Source organism: Phoca vitulina, unplaced genomic scaffold (assembly GCF_004348235.1).
Source record: "Phoca vitulina isolate PV1807 unplaced genomic scaffold, GSC_HSeal_1.0 scaffold22, whole genome shotgun sequence".
NCBI lineage: Eukaryota > Metazoa > Chordata > Mammalia > Carnivora > Phocidae > Phoca > Phoca vitulina.
Genome location: NW_022589725.1, coordinates 9,238,242 through 9,258,755, shown reverse-complemented (window position 1 = coordinate 9,258,755; position 20,514 = coordinate 9,238,242). Strand labels below are relative to the sequence as shown.

The 20,514-nt window shown below is 53.0% G+C and overlaps 1 protein-coding gene across 2 annotated transcripts in view; it reads right to left on the bottom strand.

Annotated features, from left to right (window-relative positions):
* Positions 1–767: 767 nt before the first annotated feature.
* Positions 768–20,514, bottom strand: part of SOGA1 (suppressor of glucose, autophagy associated 1) — a 66,430-nt gene continuing 46,683 nt past the window's right edge. For both annotated transcript variants that reach the window (XM_032419299.1, XM_032419300.1), the window contains 7 exons: positions 19,802–19,906; positions 18,570–18,737; positions 16,819–17,052; positions 15,650–15,721; positions 14,535–14,605; positions 11,768–13,118; positions 768–7,737 (listed from right to left, as the gene is read on the bottom strand). In XM_032419299.1, the coding sequence (XP_032275190.1) occupies positions 7,585–7,737; positions 11,768–13,118; positions 14,535–14,605; positions 15,650–15,721; positions 16,819–17,052; positions 18,570–18,737; positions 19,802–19,906 (2,154 nt within the window). In that variant the 3' untranslated portion in view covers positions 768–7,584. The remainder of the gene's footprint in view (positions 7,738–11,767; positions 13,119–14,534; positions 14,606–15,649; positions 15,722–16,818; positions 17,053–18,569; positions 18,738–19,801; positions 19,907–20,514) is intronic.

Sequence of the window (20,514 nt, the reverse complement as noted above, 5' to 3'; positions counted from 1 at the left end):
GTTCCTCTTCCACACTGAGTAGAGCTGATCTGTATAACCAGTAAGATACTGCAGAAATGACTGTGTGATTTTCAAAGTTTAGTCATAAAAGACGTTGTGACTTCTACCCTGCTTTCTTATGGATGACTTGCTCTAGGGCAAGCCAGCTGCCATGTTGTGAGGATACTCAAGCAGCACTATGGTCTATGTGGAGAGGAACTGAGGCCTCCTCCTGCCAACACTGACTTGCCAGGCATATGAGTGAGCCACCTTGCAAATGGATCTTCTAGCCCAAGTCAAGCCTTCACATGACTGCAGCCTGACTGATGTTTGACTGCAACCTCCTTGAGACACCTAGCTCAGTCAGAACTACCTAGCTCCCAAATTCCTGATTCACAGCACCTGTGATCTAATAAATGTTTTGGGCCAATTAATTATACTGTGATAAATAACTGACCCATGTCTAAAGTGTCCTCTTTTTTTCCCCATGATACATTTGTGAAAGTTTTTTTTTGTAGAAAATAACATTTTTGAACACTCTGCAGGTTTCTCAGTGGTCATATCACACTGACTCTGAGGTGTAAGGAATCAGTATCCGGAACCCCCAGTGGCCTCTCCCAAGTGACCCCAAACTAGCCAGCTGACTGTAGCATTCCCAGGGCTCCCTCCTTCCCAAGCAACTGGGCTGTGTGTGTGTGTGTCGGGGGGTAAAGTCAGGTTTCAAATCTGATGGGGACCCCACCCACCCTGCAAGAGAAATCAGAGAGGAGGCCAAATCCATGGAAACTGTTCATATGACATACTTTATTTCCAATCTACAACCATTAAAAACCTTTTGTAAGTTTACACTGTACAGTTATTCTCATGTCTGAAATAAGACACGGGCAGGGAGAGCTGGAGGAGTGGCCCAGTTGTCCTAGCACCCAATCCATCTTGGGAAGGAGCCTTTTGAAGACGGAAGTGGGGAAGAGAGAACAGTGGACAGGAGAGGCAGACAGTTTGGCCCAAGGATGGCCTTGGTCCCTTCCCTCCCGAGGGCCTTTCCTTGGGAGTCCCCTAGGGCCCAGGACTGCAGGACCCTCACCAAGAAACCAGGCTGGGCAGGAAGGGGGGCTTCACAGTATTGGCAGGGGTTGGGGAGGGGGGCCAAGATGAGAGGACAGTTTCTGGCTCTCTTCCTCAGCTGCTGGGGGTTGGAGCTGGTTTTTGACGCTGTCTACTCAGTCTCCCTGGAGGTGGAGGGAGGAAGAGGAGGAGGAACTAGGGATTTAGGAGTCTTTCCTTGAGGAGTTAGTTTTCTTACTACTTGAAGAGAGGTCATGAGCCTGTGGTGAGGTTTTCAAGGGATACATGGTCAGGGTCTTTATCTCCTGCCCGCCCCCTCTCCCCCAAGACTCCCACCTGCTGCCGGGCTAGCACAATCCTACACGGCCTTTTGAGAGCAGAACTGGAACCAAGCCAGAGGCAGGGAAAGGAAAACTGTAGCCTTTTCCCTGCCCTCCAGCTTCCAGGAAAAGGACATAGTTGTTTTTTTTTGGCAGGGAGGGGTGGGCAGGGAGCGTTCCCAATCTCTCAGGCATCCAGATGAGTCTGGGATTTTCCAGTTGTTTCTGGTCTGGGCCAGCCTCAGTCCCTCACCAGCTGCACGGATTGCTACGTGGGTCAGCAGTTGGCCAAGTCCTGTTATATGAGAATCACCTGGAGGGCTTGTTAAACCCCAGCTTGTTGGGCCCCACACCAGAATTTCTAATTCTGCAGGTCTTGGGTAGGGCCAGCACTCTGCATTTCTGTCAAGTTCCCAGGTGATGCTCCAGATGCTTTGAGAACCTCCAGGCACCTCATCCTCAGCAACTCGGTGTCCTGAGGCAGTGACAGGGAGCTGGGCCACAGCTGGCAAGGCCCAACCTTAGAGGCACCAAAATACCCGGGAAGCTGCTGGGAACAGTCTTGTGGTGAGCCCCCTGTGCGGAGAAGTAAACTAAGGCACAGAGATCAGAGGCAGAGTAGAGAGAGGAGCCAGGATACCAAGGTCCAGTGGAGAGAGGATGGTGATGTAGGATCCCAAAACACAAGGGGTGTTCTGCGGCCCTAGGGGTAATCCTGGTGCTCATCATAAAATCAGAATGGGGAGGCTCACAGAATCAGCCAAACAGAGATCTTCCCAGACTTGGGCAGGGTCTCCAGATTCCCAGCTGAGGTTCTTCTTCCCAGGAGCAGTTTGAGTTGGTATCCGAATGGAGTGTGACAACGCATCCAGGCCCTGACTACCTCGACCCTTCAAGGATGCTTCGAGGAAACCAGAGCTCCTTCCTTTAGGGCCTGAGATCCCGTGGGCTGGTAAAGGGCAGGAAGGGAGGGGAACGGGGCTGACTGGATAAACGAGGGTCCAAGGAGGGTGAGGGAAGAGTAGCAGGTAGGGGGGAGGAGCCCTGGTCCGGGGAATGCAGGCCCAGCACCATGTCCCCTTTGGTTTTTGGGTCTGTGGACTTCGCAAACTTCAAACACTGTTGAGAGGGATAAGGGGTAAAGCCAGGACAAGCTGTTCTGGAGGCAGTGAGGCCCAGGGGAGAGCAGAGAGGATAGTGGGGTGTCAAATGGACAGACCAATGGATGAATGACCTAGGGAAAGAAGAACACAAGCCAGGCTGCATCTTCTTTACAAACAAGGCTAGGCAGGACTGGGTAGGGTACAGGAGCCCAGAAGGAGGGATTCAAGCCCCCCCCGCCAACAACAGTTGACACTGATGGGGTCCTGAGGTTGGGGACAGAGAAGATAATGTGGTTCAACAGTGGACCTCGGAGATGTCCTGCTGGGCTAGGAGGTCGCTGGGGCCAAGCCGAGTGAGAAGGGCTGGCAAGGCTGATGCTCTCTGAGGTGTGGGAAAGGTGCCTCCTTTAGTGTGAGAAAATGCAAAATAAATAAAACAGAACCCAGGAAACACCACCAGATATGACAGGAAACACCACCAGATATGACAGCAAACGTTGGAGTCGGGCAACCGAAGATGCAGGTACTTCCGGGACAGGACGGGAGTGGGAGCCCGAGAGGGCAGGGAGGGGTTGCTGAGGTAGCAGGGAAGTCCATGGCAGGGAGCAGAGCTGGAGAGGCTGTTCTGGGAGGGCTGAGGGATGGGTGCTAAAGTAAGCTTGGGACCCAGAAGAGAAAAACCTGACTATGTACGGGTCAGGGCGACTTGGTATGTTGGTGGAAACCGGCCGAGAAAAGGAGGCAGGAGGAGGGGAAGCTTTGGAGGAAGATGGTAACAGAGAGGATGGGTGGGAGGAGGGGAGCCAACAGACTGAGCCCAGAGAGAGGAAGGGGCCCGACCAAGAGCACAGAATGGCAGAGTGGGGTCTCATTCACCACTGGGGATGCAGAATCTGCTAGGAGTCAGGAAACCAGCATTCTGGTCTTGACTATGCCGTTAGTTTACTATGGGTTTACTTGGGTGAGCCACTCTCTTCTCTGGGCCCAATTTTTCATCTAAAAAGGTGAGGAGGTTTGACACAAAAGTCCAGATATTGTGTGATTCCATTTATATGAGCTACCTAGGTGAGGCAAATTCATAGAGACAGAAAGTAGAGTAGAGGTTACCAGGGACTTGGGGAGGGGGCGATTTATTGTTCAGTGGGTACAGAGTTTCAGCCTGGGTGATTAAAAAGTTCTAGAAATGGTTAGTGGTGATGGTTGCATGGTTTCAAGTCTGGGTTCGGTAGTGGCGTATTCTGGGTGTCCTGTACCCACAGAAAGAAAGTCCCCAGTGGGGCAGTGGGTTTACACAGCAAGCAGGACAGAGTTGGGCTGGGGCATCCGATGGACCCAGGTCCTAGTCTAGGTTCGATGACTTCCCAGTTAGGTGACTCTGGGATGAGCCCTGCACCTCAGTTTCCTGATCTGCACTAACCCCTGTCCTGCCAAGGCTTCCTCCCAGAGCTGTCCCTGAGAGGCCTGAAGCAGATGTGGGATAGGGGATAGGGGAGCAATTTCTAGATAGCAGAGTACTCTAGGTGGGGTGTGCAGGGGATGATTATTAGTATGAGTGAAGAGGTAGTGGGAGCTTGGGGAGGCTGGTAAGGTTGGAAGGTGGGGGACATTCTGGATGGGAAGGGAGAGGGAGGAAGAGCCTGGAAGCTGGGTGGGCAAGAGGAGAACAGGCTGGGTGATGAAACCATGAAAGGTGCATAGGGGTGGGTATGATGGAACCACGTGACAGCATGTGGGAGAGTGAAGTCTTTGGGTCCTTGACTTTGTCAGCTGGGGAAGCAGCTGGGAGAGGAGTGTCCCTGGGAAGACCAAGAGGTGGGGTCCATTTTGAGTTCATAGAAAGCAAGACCTCTTGGAGGTATTTTTAGTTTGGTCAGCCTTTGGTGGGGAACGACCTGGGAGGGAAAGAGGGGGACAGGAATTGGATACAGATGCCTTGCGCACACAAGATCGAGGAGCGACTGATGTGCCAAAGTGGTCTGATTTTCATTTCAAATACAGACATCATTGCCCCCAGGAGGGTCAAGTTTGGCTCTGGGAAGAGGTCGGACATAAGAAACGTGAGGTTGTCCAGTTCAGGGTCAACCAGGGCACCTGGCCCCCCACTTCCCCCCCACCAACTGGTGCCAACACGATAGATCCAAGTCCCGTGATCTGTAGGGGATTAGGACCCCAGGGTTCCTTGAACTTTGGTGGGAGACAGTGGAGATGGTAGAAAAGGAAGAAGGGTAGAGGAGGTCGGGGAGAAGGAAGAGGAGGAAGGTGCTGGGAGTCCAGTGATGGAGGAGAAGTAGGAAGGGGAGAAAGGGAAGAAGGGCAGTGTTCCTTCCTGGGACCCCAGTGCTCCAGGGGAATCCCCTGTGGGTCAGGCAGTTTTCTGCTTTGGGAATGTTACCAAGACTTAAAAGGCATTTGAAGAAACAAACAAACTTAGAAATTACATTCCAAAAGAGTAGAGAGTTTTTACAAACCAACCTCCCCACCCCAAAAAAGAAAACACAAGCAGTTACTAATTAAAATGCTAAAAATCAAACCAAACCAATATTTACACATAACATTTTCAACCCCATTGAGCCCCACGTCCAGAGGCTTCTGCAGGACAGTGGTGAGTGGCCTTGCACAGTGGAATGCAGGAAGTAGACACTCAAGGACTTTACTGAAAACCAAGATCTGGAGCCTCTGACAGCAGCTGGGGACCGGGTGGCCAGGCGCTGAGACAAGAAGACTGCAAGGACAGTGTTGGACGAGGACGATGGTAAGGCTGAGTGGTCCGTAGGCCTCGGGTTTCGGGTCTCATGAGGATTTCTCCCCAAGGCTGGGAGTGAAGCTTGGGGAGCTTCCATAGCCCTCCATAGCTTAGGGAGGTGGCAGAAGGCCTCTGGTGGCATGTGGCCTGGTGTGAGTCCCCTCACCTGGAGATAACCTTGGAGGGGCCCCCTGACCTTTTGAGTGGGAGCAATAGCATCCCGGGGGGGGGGGACTGGCCCATGGCTCCCGTGGCCGGCCTGCTCTGCCCACACAAGTCACTATGGCATGAGCAAGGACCTGGTCAGACTGCCATGACCCTCGCATTGTGCCCGTAGGGAATGGAGATGAAGGACTTTGGGTAACTCGTCCAGGTGACCCTGAAAGGGCAGGACTGGGAGCAGGTGGGACTGCAGACGTGTCTCCTGAGTCCTGGGGGCAAACTCACAAAGCTGCTGGCTTTTGGTCTTCCTGCATTCCTCAGACAAGCTGCTTCATTCTGGTATTTCCACTCTGAGCCCCCAGCCAATGGCAGGGGGTTCACGCATCTGCCTGTGGCGGGCGTGCGTGCAACCGATACGGGTTCACTGGCACCAAGGGAGAGGCCATCTGAGGCCTTTCCCGCCACACTGCAGTACGTCCGATGGCTCAGGCAGCTCACGTGGGACGTGGGGAAGCGTGGGCAGCGGGGCTGGGGCTGGAAGAGGGGCCAGGAGAGGCCATAAGGCTAAGGAAAGAGGCTGGTGAGAAGGCTGGCAGGTGGTGAGAGCTGAGGCAGGCTGGCAGACACTCTCAGGTCCATGTGCAAAGCTGCAATAAACAACATTCTCGAAGTTCAGTCCTGTTTTCCCGTGAGTTCTCACTTGGGGAACTTGGAGAGCTCTCCACGCTCTTGATAGAACCTTAGTAATCTGTGTTTGACTCATTAAAAAAAAAAAGGTTTCAGAGGGAGGAGCAAAATGAGAGGGCAGATGGAGAATGTTTGGGAAGTGGGGATGTCGGCCCAGCCCCCCACCCTGTCAGCCAGGGTTTGCAGACTGACTGCTGGGGGCTGGCCAAGTACCAGTGAGTGAAAAGCAGTGCTCTGAGGCCAGATGGTCAGCAGAATTGGGGAGCAAGCTGCCGGGCTTGTCAGCTGGGGAAGCAGTCTAAACTTGACCAGGAGACCCGAGCTCAGCGGCCGAGCTGCCTCGTCTGCATGGGGTGAACCCCATGCCTGCCCATTGTGTTAGAAGCCTCACTTTGTCCCAGTGGCAAAAATACATGTCTCGACCTCCAATAAATTACCTTAGGGACTTTGGGGTAAATTAAATTATTAAAATAAAGTAACACCACCTTAAATATTTATAGTAAGAAAAATTCAAATAAACAACCGAGGCAAGAAATGTGTTTCCAGGCCCCCGTCCACTGCCGTGTCCTGGGGACACTGGCCTCTGGGAGTGCTCCTTGGCCTGGCGTGGCCAACTGGGAGTCTCTCATTGGGAATAGCTTTGCCCTCCACCAGCCACAGGATGTAAACACAGTGGAGATGTGGCGCCCCTCCAGGGTGTTGGGAAAAGAGACCCCAGCGATCAAGGCAGTGGGCATTTAGGCATTTATCTGTGCACCAGGTCTTGAAAATGACTCTACCTATTTCTGTCCTGGGAAGGTTGGTGCCCCCCCAAGTCACCTTGACGAGGGAGGCAGTTCCAGTGGCTACCCAACCCTGAGCCCCACACGTTTCCACCTCATTCTCCAGTCCTTGCTGCATCCAGGCTACGGGCAGGGAGATCCAGCGCCCCAGGATTCCAGGCCAATAACCTGGCCCTGGCTACTGCCCTATCATACCCCCTAGGGCCACAGTGATCCAGAGCAGTGGGGCTGGGAGGAGGAAGCGGTGGAGGGAAGGAAGGGATGGGGATGATGCCCAGCTCAGCTCCACCAGGAACCCCACGTTCTTGTCATCGGTGTTTCCTCCCCATGAAGGAGGACATGGTTGGCAGGGAACATCTGTGAGCGCTTTTCCCTGAGGAGCACCGCCAGAAGTGTATCCTTTCCTTGGCTCTTCTGAGAAGTGGCTGTGGGCAGAACCAGGCGAGGCTCTCCGAACAGACTGGCTCCCAAGGGATCCCTCTGGAGCCACCTCCGACGCCTAGGTGTGGTCTTTCTCCCACTGACTGCCTTCCCCTGGGAAGTCCGGGATCACCACCCAGCAGTCAGCAGGAGACCCCGCTTTACCTGGATGGGAAAGCTGTTCTCTGGCAGTGGCGCAGCTGCTGTCCATCCAGGGCAAGACGATGCTGGGGGCATGGGCCCCTTGCCTCGGCTCCTCCTCGCGGGTTCCCTTCGGCAATGCAGGGACTGGGCTGGTTGAGGTGGGGAGCCCAGCTGCTCTGTCACTCGCTGGGGGGAGCTGCCCTCTCCTCCCCACCCCAGCCGGACTCTGAAGGGTGCAGCCGGCACTTGGAAGGAGAGTGGCGGAGGGCAGAGCGGGACGGCCGGGCGAAGCAGGAGGTGAGAGACTGGGTGCTACAGTCACAGACAGCATCCTGCGAGAAGGGAGGAGGAAGTCAGGAGGAGCCAAGAGGCCCTGACCACCCAGGGGCTGTGTGGTCGGCCGGGCAAGGAATTTGGACTCAGCCGTGCCTGGGCACCAGGTGCCAGGGGCTATGGCCCCTCTCTGGACCAATTTTTTAAAATTGTCTTTCTCCTCTTAGAACAATAATAAATATTCATAAATAACATTCCAGAATGTAATGAATTCTGGAATATACAGAGAAGAAAGTGGACATTGTCCATCAAAGATAAATTCTCAACATTGCACAAGCATACATTTATCAAAATGACATCATCTCCTACTGCCTATTTCATAACTGCAAAACAAACACTTTTCTGTCACTATGTATACCTAGATTTCCTTCTTTTTAGTGGCTATATACTACTCTACTGAATGGAAATACCTTAATTTATTTATCCAATTCATGTTTTATGTGCATTTTAGGTAGTTTCTCATTTTTTACTATTATCAACACACCAGCAATAATGGTTAAAACTGCTGCTATAGAACTAGATTGCTTGGTTGAAATCCCAGCCCTGCCACTTACCAACTGTGTGACCTTGGGTAAGTTACTTAACCTCTCTGAACCTTGATTTCCTTCTAAGATGAAGGACATGATACCTTTCTCAAAATTGTTGTGAGGTTCAAATAAAAAATGATATGCAAAGCACTTGGCATAGTGCCTATTAAGTATTCAGTAAATGTTAGTAATTTTTATTAATAATGCCATACATTTATTGATACAATTTTTTCCCACCTCTGTGAATATTTCCATAGGCTACATTCCTAGAAGAACTACTGGGTCAATGGGTAACATGCACATTTTACATACTGAAAAAAATTTGGATCAACTTTAAAATCAACATTCAGGGGCACCTGTGTGGCTCAGCCATTAAGCGTCTGCCTTCGGCTCAGCTCGTGATCCTGGGGTCCAGGGATCGAGGACCACATTGGGCTCCCTGCTCAGCGGGAAGCCTGCTTCTCCCTCTCCCACTCCCCCTGCTTGTGTTCCCTCTCTCACTATGTCTCTCCCTATCAAATAAATAAATAAAATCTTTAAAAATAAATAAAATAAATAAAATAAAATCAACATTCAAAATACAGCCAGTTTGTGTATTTGTCTCTTTATGTACATGGTTCTATGGGTATGACAGTTAATTTTCTGTGTCAACTTGACTGAACCACAGGGTGCCCAGATATCTGGTCACACATTATTCTGAGAGTTTCTGTGAGGTGCTTTTGGATGAGATTAACATTTAAATCAGTAAAGCAGACTGCCCTCTCTAATGTGGGTGGGCCTCATCTAATCAGTTGAAGGCCTGAATAGACCAAAAGGCTGACTCTCCCTGAATAAGAAAGACTTCTTCCTGCCTGATGGGCCTTAGGACTGGAACTACATTAGCTACATATGCTGTCCTGGAATGACATCACTGGCTCTCCTGGTTCTCAGGTTTTTGAGCTCAGACTGGAGCAAACCATCAGCTCTCCTGGGTCTCCAGCTTGCTACTTACCCTGTAGATCTTAGGACATGTCAGCCTCTGTAATTGTGGAAGCCAATCCCTTATAATAAATCTGTTTCTCTCTATAAAAACACATGTATACAGACACACACACACACACACACACACATACATATAGCCTATTGGTTAAAAAAATTTTTTTTGAGGGCGCCTGGGTGGCTCAGTTGGTTAAGCGACTGCCTTCGGCTCAGGTCGTGATCCTGGAGTCCCTGGATCGAGTCCCGCATCGGGCTCCCTGCTCAGCAAGGAGCCTGCTTCTCCCTCTGACCCTCCCCCCTCTCATGTGCTCTCTCTCTCTCATTCTCTCTGTCTCAAATAAATAAATAAAAAGTCTTTAAAAAAAAAAAAATTTTTTTTTGAGTATAGCCACAGGACTCAAACTCACAACCCTGAGATCAAGAGTCCCATGCTCCACTGACTGAGCCAGGCAGGTGCCCCATCAAACTGTCTTTCAAAAGAGTTTGCCCAATTTCTACAGCCTCTAGTAGTATCTGGTTAGTGTTGTTTTTGTTTTGTTTTTAAGATATTTATTTATTTGAGAGAGACAGTGCATATGAAAGAGAGCATGAGCGGGGGGGGGGGAAGGGCAGAAGGAGAGGGAGGAGCAGGCTCCCCGCTTATCAGGATGTCTGACATGGGGCTCGATCCCAGGACCCCAGGATCACAACCTGAACCGAAGGCAGATGCTTAACTGACTAAACCACCCAGGTGCCCCTGTGGTTAATGTTTTATTTCTCTATACTCTCAACCAGCTGTCTATACTTAAAAAAACTTTCAATTTAATGTACATACTGAACGTATCATAAAAATACATCTTGCTGAATTCTCATAGACTAAATACACCCACTGTATTAGGGTTATCTAGAGAAACAGAACCAACGGGCTGTGTGTGTGTGTGTCTGTGTACATATGTGTGTAGAGATGAAAATCAAGAGGGAGGCAAACCATAAGGGACGCTGAACTCCAGGAAACAAACTGAGGGTTGCTGGAGGGGAGGTGGGTGGGAGATGGGGTAATCAGGTGATTGATGGGCATTAAGGAGGGCACTTGATGTAATGAGCACTGGGTGTTGTAACAACTGATGAATCACTAAATTCTACCTCTGAAGCTAATAAAAATATTTCTTTTAAGCTTTAAAAAAAAACAATGTGGCAATATTTATCAAATACCTTTAAAATTTTTATATTCTGTTAGCCTATAATCCCATTTCTGCAACTTAAACCTAAGGAAATAATCCAAAATGTGGACAAATATTTTTGCACCAAGATGTCCACCACATCATTATGTCTGATAGAGAAAATCTAGAAACCACCTAAACATACAATACATACAAATGGGTCAGTCCTAGCCCACGCCACCTCTCTGCACCCCCACCTATGACCTTTACTGAGTGCACCACAGGCCACATGATACCACCCCTGACCACAGCTGATCAGACCATGGGGGTACACTGGACTCAAGGTAGACCAATCACAGTTTCTTCTTTCTTCTAGGAATGTGGAATTGGGACAGAGGGATCTGAGTCAGTCTCTCTTAGGTACTTGAATTAGAAGATGTTATAAAAGCAGAGCTGGGACCATTCACGCAAATGCAGCAGAGAGAGAGGAAGAAAGCAGACATCAGAGAAAACAAAGCTCAAGGGAAACAATACAGAGACAGAGAAGTCTGAGACCTTCAGGTCCTTGCATTTGGGATCCATAAGTACTCCACCATTTCCCTTTCTGGAAAACTAACTTATAGGCATTCTTTCACTAACATGCAAATAATCCTTAACCAAATCTGAAACTGATTGATATCAGGAGTGGGGTGTACAGCAAAAGATTCTCGGAGAAAATGGAAGCGCTTAGGCACAGAGTCTCGGGAGGGGGGCAGGGGTGTGCTGGAAAATGTTTAATAACTAGTTTTCCAGGAATGAGGGGAGAAGCCCTGATTTGGAGCATTTGTCAATTTTCATGGTGTAAATCCTCCCACTGTGGCCACTCTCAAGGTGCCAAGGTGTTTTACTGAACACAGAGATGCACACAATTAGCTCTCATCGACTCCAGCACACCAATGCAGGAGAGCAGCGAGGACACCTCTTCCCTGGAGGGGATGCTAGCAATTTCTGGTGTGTGGTGGCAAAGCAGCTGGTTAAGCCTCACTCACTCGCCTCTTGGTATTCAGACCCTGTGTCCATCAGGCTGTTGTTCCAGGTCTGAGGTCTTCTAACCCCCGTTGTATCTATCTATCTATCTATCTATCTATCTATCTATCTATCTATCTATTTACTTTTAAGTGGGCTCTATGCCCAACATGGGGCTTGCACTCATGACCTTGAGACCAAGAGTCACATGCTCTACCGACTGAGCCAGCCAGGCGTCCCCCCCAAACCCCTATTCCAGACCAGCAAAAGGACTTTTTGAAACACACAACCATATTCCTGAGTTTGAAAGCCAAGAGAGTTTGGACCTTATAAGTCAACCTCCCCCACCCCAAGAAGAAGAGTAGACCCTACCCCCCTACCTCATTGGGAAGGGCTGTGGCTCCATCTCCATCCCGGGGGACACCATCCTTCCCCACCTGGGGGAGCACCGAGAGTCTGGCCTCCTCGCTGCCGCCTGACTTGGCTGCCTTCTTGTTCAGGATCCGGGCCATGCCCTCTGGCTGATGGTAGCTGGCAGGGGAGAGGGGCTCCGGCTTCTTGGTGCTCTCCTCCCCTGCCGCAGAGGTGGGGCTTGGCGCCCGGCCACACACATTACGGAAGAACTCCTGCACGATGCCATACTTTGGAGGCTCGGGCTTGGCCCGGGCCTCGGACATGCCCAGTTTCCAGACAGACTCTGTGCTCCCCGAGTGCTCCACCACACTGAAGAGGCTGGACAGCCCATCGTTGATGTTCCTCAACACGGGGCTATCCCGCGTGGTGGTGGAGCGGGCCCAGGCCGAGCCGTTCTGCTTGCCCTGGTGCAGGTTCCAGAGGCTGCGGTCCTTGGCGCTGTCCAGCTTGGACACTGACCGCCTCTGGAGCTTCGGCGAGCCGTACTTGGGGGAGCAGCACGGCCTCTCGATGCGCGAGTGCACCTTGTCCAGGGAGGAGGAGATCTGCTTGCTGCGCACAGACACGAGCGAGGAGCTGCGGGGTGACCAGCTCTTGCCGTGGAGACTGCTGCGGGGGGGGTCGGTCTGCAGGCCCACACTGACGGTGCGGATGGTCTGCGTGCCCACGCTGGTCAGGCCCACCGTCTGGCTGGACGTGCTCTTCACTTTCCTCTCCAGTGAGCCCGAGCGCATGGCCTGGCGCACGCAGTTGGTGATCTCCTTCATGTCGTCGCTCATGTTGCCAGACATCTCAAAGTCGTGCAGGGCCGCTGGGAAGCCAGGCCCTGGTGCCGACGGGCTGCCCCCCGAGCCTGCGTCCAAGCGCTGCCGTGAGAAGTTGCAGAGCCACCGGCTGTAGGAGCTCTCGGCCAGCCCGTCGGCCTCGGCCGACTCTTTGGGCTTGGCCGTGGTGAAGAGGAAGCCGGGCTCGATGATGATCTTGCCCTCCCTGTCGTGGACCACGGGGACGCCCAGGCGCCGGGCCACCGGGGGGCTGTAGTACACACGGATGCCCGTCTTGTCGGGGGCCGTGTAGCTGCGCTGCATCTGCCTCCCTGCCGGCTCCTGGCAGCCCAGGGTGCCCAGGCGGTTGCAGTCCCGCGGCGAGAGCCCTGGCTGCTCCTGGGCATCCTTCTCCGGGTCCACCGGCTGGGTGCCCACAAAGGCAAAGGCAGGGTTGTTGGGCAGCTTCTTACCGCGGGCCGCGTCCCCAGCAAGGTAGGGGGAACAGTCAAGCAAACTTTCAAACTCAGACATGGAGGAAACAGATTTGGTCCTGGGAGGAGCGGAGGAGGGAAGAGCAGTGTTAGTGGGAGAAAACAGAGAGGGGGCAGGCGCTCTGGTCTTCCTCCCTGGCCTCGCCGAAGCTCCAGAGGCGGTCAGTGTCCAAGCTGGACAGCGCCAAGCTGGACTGCACGCGGGCTGGGACCACGCCCGTCCTGCTCGCCTCTCGTGGAAGATGCTGTTGGTGCCCTCCCCCACGCCGCCTCGGCACCCGCACCTACGTACCCAGCACAGCACACTCTGCACACCTGCTATTCTCCGCCTAAGCTCTCTTGTGACTGCAAGAGCACACCTGGCCTCCACGCAGAGGAAGCGACAGACATCACAGAGTTTGGCCCCTAGACACAGGCCTCAACAAACAATGGGCAGATCTGGTGGCTCAATACCCAGCCTCCTTGATCCTTGGGTGGGAGAACTCTGCGTGGCACGTTCCACTCTGGCTCCCAGAGTTCCTCAGCGAAACTGAGCTTCGGTTGTCCACAGGATGACGACATCCCCCTTTACTGGCTGCCTTCCCTTCCTCGGGTCACTTCCAGTGTTTCCCAAATCCCTTCCCAAATAAACCATTTGCACTCAGATCCTTGTCTCAAGATCTTTGAGACAAGTTCTCGAATCCTGTGTTTGCTTTTGGGGGAACCCAAATAAGATGTCACTAAATCTCTGGCACAGACCTGGCACATGTTGCCTGATGACCAAAAGTGCCAGGCGGACGTAAGTACATCTCAGAGGCCAGATCATTCGGCCCTCTAGTAACTCTAGCAGACAGCTCCTATTATCCCCACTAGAGAGAGGTATCAAGTATCAGCCAAGGTCACACTCCTGGAAATGGCAGAGCGGGAGTTCAAACCCCGCCCTCTGACTCCAGAGCCCACCCTCCTACCCTGGCCCTCCTGGCCTGAGGTTGCTCTCATGGCTCTGATGGGCTTCTGTCGCCCTCATTCTATTCATGCGTTTCCTAACAGTGGAGACATGGCCCCGACAGCCCCGGGGTCCCCCTGGCCATAGCGCAGGGCCGGGCCCAGAGTAAGCTGCTCAGTAATCCCAGGAACGGAAACCCAGCCTGATTCCCCTAACTCCAGATGCAGGGAGAAGGAACCCCAAGAGGAGCTGAACAGTTTCTTTCAAAGCGAGGATATACGGAGCCCCGGGTTTTCATGCATGTCCACAATCAAACAAACAAGAAAAATCACGGGCTGCAGTTCTCACTGTCCCAAGCTTCCCGGCTCCTGAGGGGCTTTGGCTCCATAGAAACCATATCCCAGGGTTCTCCCAGCTCTGCTGAGGTGCCATGGTGGGCACATGGGGCGAAGGAAAGAGGACAGGCAAAGGGGTGGAGCAGGGAGAGGTGCCTGAAGGGCGAGGCAGGGGAGGGGCTGCCAGGCAGGGCAGGGGGAGGGCATGCTAGCACCTTTTTAAGGCGGTGCCCCCAAGGTCAGCTTCAGAAACCGCCTCCTTGTCGAGAATCTTCTCATTCCGTGTCTGTCAAGAAAGAGAGGCAGGAAGGGTGAGTTCTGGCCACCAGCGTACTGAGGGAAGGGGACAGGAGGTCAGCGCAAGAGCTGACCCGGGATCCCACGCCTGAGTCTCCTCTTACAGAGCAGGAGTGAGGTCAGCACTGATCTGGAATGCCTGTTGGTCAGTTTCTGGCTATAGTGGGTCTAACACTCCTTCCGTGGGTATGTGATCCAGGCTTGGCCAATCAGAGCTCCGAGAGAGAACCCCAAGGAAAGAGTCTTTTTAGAAGTTATTCTGAATGTGGCGGCAGCAGCAAAGCAGACGGTGGCCACGGTTCAGATGGCGGTGACAGCAGTGACCTCAAGGTTCCTGCTCAGGGCTGGTCTCCCCCTGGTTCCAGAGCAGGTCCCCTGGGACTTGCACCCGTTTTTCTGAACCTGCATCACCAGCCCTCTTGAGCCCCAATTAAATCCTCTCCTGCCTCAGTTCCCCACAGTTAGTGTTTGTGGCTTGCAACCACATCTCCTAACACACCGCTTCCTCGAGCTGTCCTGAGCAAAGAGCTGTTATGGCCACTGTTTGGTCACTGAGAACGCTGCCATGTGGACAAGGCCTCTGAGGCTTAGGAGCAAATTTTACCAAAGTGACCTAACTGGTCTCCAAAGAGAGGGTGGGCTAAAGCAGAGAATGTGATTCTAATTTTACCGTGGAGGCAACCAGAGCCCAGAGAGGGAGAGAGTGACTCGCTCAAGACCACACAGCTATTCAGTGGCCTTGCTTTGCAGAAAGGCACAGCTGAAACCAAGAGATAGCAAGCACCTGGCCAAGAGCACCGAGCCAGCCGCCTCTCTCCCGGGTGTGGGAGGACGGAGCTGACAGATGGCTCCTCACAAGTCCCCAACCATCGGCTGCAACGATGGGGTAGAGATCCCAGGACTGAGGAGCCCAGAATGCAAGGGGGCAACCTGTGGGACAGAGTTAGCTTCCTCTCCGTCACATCCCCAAGTGAGGGACTTGGCAGTGCAGCCAGGAGCCAAGAGAACACGAATGGCCTGCTACCCCGCTCACCTCTTTCCAGCTATTGTCCTGCTTCTCCAGGTCTGAGTGCTTCAGGATCCAGGGTTCAGCGGCCTTCTGCAGCTGCGCAAGGGTAAAGAGGATGGTCAGTGGCAGGCGAGGCTGGTGAGGCTGGCGAGCGGGGCCTCGCTGTGTGCAGGGTCAGTCCCCAGGCTCTGCTCGTAGCTCGAACGACCCAGTCATGGACGAGGAACCAGCTTCCCAGTGGGCAGCAGCACCGAGCCACCAAAAGATGGATTTGGAAAATGACCATGAAAGCAACCACTTACAGGCATCCTTATAGATGCCCTTCTGTCTGCTCCAGTAACGGCTGTCACTACTATGCTACTTCATGCTGCAAATCCTGGACCGGCTAGGTCGGCTAAGCAGCATCCCTAGTGTGGGGGCCCCACATTAGGAATGAGGCCCGCCCCTACACTCTGTCCTGAACAGCTCTCTATGAAAGAGGCAAATCAGTATAAACAATATGTATCTCACGCTTACATTAAATCAGTATAAACAATATGTATCTCACGCTTACATTAAATCAGTATAAACAATATGTATCTCACGATTACATTATTGATTAGAAAAAAAACGATCTCTGTGAATATAAATTTAAGTAGCAAGAAAAGGAAGGAATGGGTTGGAGTATGCTTTTGCAATATTTGGGTCTTATATAAAGATGAAGTCCTGAGTTATGTAATTAAAATAAAAAGTAAAACAAAGGAAAAGAGTCAGAGTGGTGCATAGAAGCTTGGTAAGGAGCACCTGGATACATGATGTGAACTCTAGTAGGGTGTAATGGTCAATGACGGTTTTTTCTTATCCCCCCTCTTTTGGTCAGAGGACTCTAATTTCCCCAAATTTTCAGGGTTCAGTAGGCTCTAGGGGTAGGCACATGACTTAACAACTGGCCAATAAGCCTCGTGGAAAAGGAAAACTCTCTTTCTATTGCCTTTGGTAAGCCGGGAAGGTCTGAGCACAAAACTAACAGTGACCGTATCCGAGGCTTGCTTACGAATAAAGCACAAAGGAAAGCAAGCCTGAGAGACTGGCAGAGAGAAAGACCTAGCACCTAGTACGGTCTCTGAGCACCTTGATCCAGCTATAACTGAAGGCGATCCCAGACCCAGACTTCTCCCACAGTAAGTCCCCCTGGTGGCTGGAGCAGGCCTCACCTGGCTCAGGCGGTTCTGCAGCTCCTTCACCTGCTGCTCCACCTGCTGCTTCTCACCCTGAAGCCGCTCCACCAGCTGCAGCTTCTCCTGGCTCCAGTTGCGCTCACTGATCTGCAGCTGCCGCGTCAGCTCCATGACGGCGCTGTAGGACTCAGCCAGCAGGTGCTGCTGCTCCTCACGCTCCCGCTGCAGGGCTGCCCGTTCCCCAGCCCCCTTGCCAGCCTTCAGCTCCATCTGCAGCACAAGGAAGAGCAAACTGGGTGGCTGGCACCAGGAGACCCTTCCTCTCTGGCCCCCTGGCCGCCCTTACCTCTCAGGCACCTGTAGGGGGTGGCGGGGGGAGAGCTCTGCTCTGAAGACCCCTCACCTGCTCACTACCCCATGCAGAACTAAGCCCTCCTCACAGCCAGGCCTTGCTCAAGCATTATCTCAGCATCCTTGTGAAATCTCAGCAAGACAGCTACCTTTTACGATATTTTGCAGAGGAGAAAGAGGTTCGAAGAAGTTACGTTATTTGTCCCAGGTCACGCAGCTACAAAATGGCAGAGTTTCCTAGTTATTGCTTCTCATATTTTATCAACTCTCCCAAGTGGTCTGGGTTTATGGTTGGGGGGGGTACGCACCCACAGTCACATAATGAATGTGTGAATCAGTCCAGTATGATGACCTTCACGGCACCGAGCCTCGGGGCGGCAGGACGTAAACATGCAGCCTCAAGCATCAGTGTGCCCCAGATCCCCCAGGCTGTGGTCTGGTATATTAGCCCCCACAGGGGTCAGTCAGCCTCCCAGTGGGTAGGGGCACCTGGAATGTCTGGGTTTGGGGAGCAGCAGGAACAGTCAGAGGAAAAGAGGGTGACAGGGAAGCCAGAAGTCTGTGAGCACTGGGAAGAAGGTTGGGATCGTGGTAATGAGAAGCCAGGAGGGGCAGAGGTTTGGGGAGCAAAAGTCAGGTCTGCTACTTACTAGCTGGGTGACCTTGGGAAAGAAACTTAACCCTTCTGTGCTGGTTTTGTTACTTGTCCAGCAGTGCCCATCAGTGTACACACCCCCACGGGCCCCATGATGCCCAGGAAGGCAGCTGGCAGCAAGGGCAGACCCGGAGGAAGCTGGGACCTGAAGAGTCGTGGCAGGTGGGGTTGGTGGTGATGGTCAGGGCATTCTCTCTGAGTGGGAGGAAACCCACCCTCTCACTTTTCACACCAGAGGAGGGCAGCAACTTGCCTCTGGGCACACAGCAAGGACCACAGCTCCAGGGCTCCTGGTTAGGCTCCTGTGGTCACGCTGGGTTGTGGGGAGGGGAGTCTCCCAGTTTGTGTGGAAGGAGTAAAACAAAGCCAGGGAGCAAGGGACGAAGGGGATCCTTATGGGCGGGGCGAGCGAATGAGGAGAGCAGGCAGCAGAAGCCTAGCCATGCGCGTGAAGGATGTCACCAGGTGCAGACAGGCATTTAAGCATCTGGCTTCACCGCTGAACCCAGGGTGCAGCAGATGTGCCAATGATGTCCTGTGCCCATCTGCCTTCACTTTCCTTCCTTGGCCCAGTGACTCCCAGTCCCCAGTGTTTGTGGTACCCTTGCTGTGTGCCTCAAGGTAAATCTCTTGCCCTCTCTGGGTCAAAAGAGGAGGTAAAGGGGTTCCTATGCTTCTTAGGAGCATGGCTTGGGCATCATGCTCCCAGATCGGACAGCTGTGAGGGCTTAGATGAGGGAGGCACAAGGGGGGAAATGTCTCTGACAGGTAGGGGCCTCACCTGGGCAGTATGGCTCTTCAACTCTGCCCGCTCCGTCTCCCAGGTGGCCTTGGCCTTGGCAAACTGCTGCTGGAGCTCGGTCAGACCACGGCGTTCATCCCGAAGCAGCCAGCACAGCTCCTTCAGCGTCACCTTCATGTCGGCCAGTGTCTTGATATACTCGTTGGGCTGCAGATGGGGGCAAGGCCTGGGTCAGGAGCTTTGAGGGGGGAAGGGGAGCTGGGCTGGGAGCACTCACCCAGAGTCTAGCCTGGGACTCTACCCAGTCTCGAGCAAACCCCATGACCCCCAGGTCATCTCACCCAGCCAAGCCGGGGCCTGGCCACCTCCTAGGTTGACATGTGCCCCCAGGTCATCTCACCCAGCCGAGCCCGGGCCTGGCCACCTCCTAGGTTGACATGTGCCCCCAGGTCATCTCACCCAGCCAAGCCCGGGCCTGGCCACCTCCTAGGTTGACATGTGCCCCAGCCTCACATGAACAAAAAAACCCTGAGGTCACAGCAATTATTATTCAGCCTACATGTGAGATGGGCCCTGGCTTCTTCGAGCTTCTGCAGACTCTAGGCCCTGGGTCTTTGTCCTTGCCCAAGATGTGCCTCTCTGACGCACTGTGGGCCACATGGGGAATCCCAACTATGCAGCCTCCCTGACTGCCTGACTCAGTCCCCATCTTCTCTCCTTGGCCCATGACCTGTTTCCCACCTACCCAAGCTCACTGTGTATGACCCTGGGAGCCTGTCCCCATTGCTCTCTCTGCCCCATGGCTTGATTTGGGGGTCAGACCACAAGGCCTCTCTTCATACGACCCCAACTTGATGTCCTTACCCCCACTATGTACATCCCAAGCCGCAGCCAATCCCAGAATACCCTGCCACACCTCTGCACACACAGTTCTCTAGGTCCAAAGGGCCTTTTCCCCACTCTCTATTATGCAAGCTCCCATTCATCCTTCGAAACCCACCACCCTTACCCCTTCTCTGTGACACTGTCCCCTACACTCCAGACAATTAACTGCTCTTCTGCATGTGACCACGCAGTCCCTCAGCTGTCACTGCCCCGGGATAACTTCTGAACCCCACAGCACTCAGCATCTGGGGCCAGTAACCAGGTAATGACCCTCTGCAGCTCCAGTGCCCCATGCAAAACAGGTCAGGGAAGGTGGCAGGAAGTGATCACTAAACAGACAGAGGAAGCACGGGCAGGACAGGACTGGGAAGGGGCTGGGAACGCACCGTGTTTTGGGTCCAGCTGTCCCCTGCGCAGGTCTTGTTATCTGAATGCTGGGCATTTAATTCCTCTTCCTCCATTAGCAGGTACAGCTCCTTCATGCTATTTACCTATTTTTAAAAAGCCACATTCAACGGGGGCCAGAAGGGTGTCATGCTTGGGAGTCTGACCATCAGGAGAGGGGATTCAGGCTAGCGGCCCAGATGGAAAGGGTACAACACAGCCAGGCAGGAAGAAAGAATGGGGGTTGATGGTCCAGGATGGATCAAAGGCACTCTAGTTGGACACTGATTTCCCTTTTAACTTTGGCTCCTGGGCACCATCAAGGCCTAGGAGTACAGCTGGAAAGGCAGGCCCTTCTGTCCTCCCATACAACCTCTTCTGCCCCAAGGGCCATGAAGCATCCTGGAGAGCTACTCAGAAATAACCATGTTGACAGGCTGGGTCCACAGGTAGACCCTGTGGGTGGAATAAAAGGGCCATGGGCACCCCCATAATTATAGAAAAGGCAACCAAAGGTTGGGGTGGACAGAGGGAACCTTCCTAGGAGGGGCTTTGCTGCTGATGGATTCTGCTTAGAAGTCCAGAGCCAGCCAAGGAAACCAGGGTACTAGTTCAGGCTGGGAATGAAGCAGAAGGAAGCTAGCTTCTGACTGGGGCACTCATTCATCATTCACTCAACAAAGAGTTACTGAAAACCTACCATGCACCAGGCCCT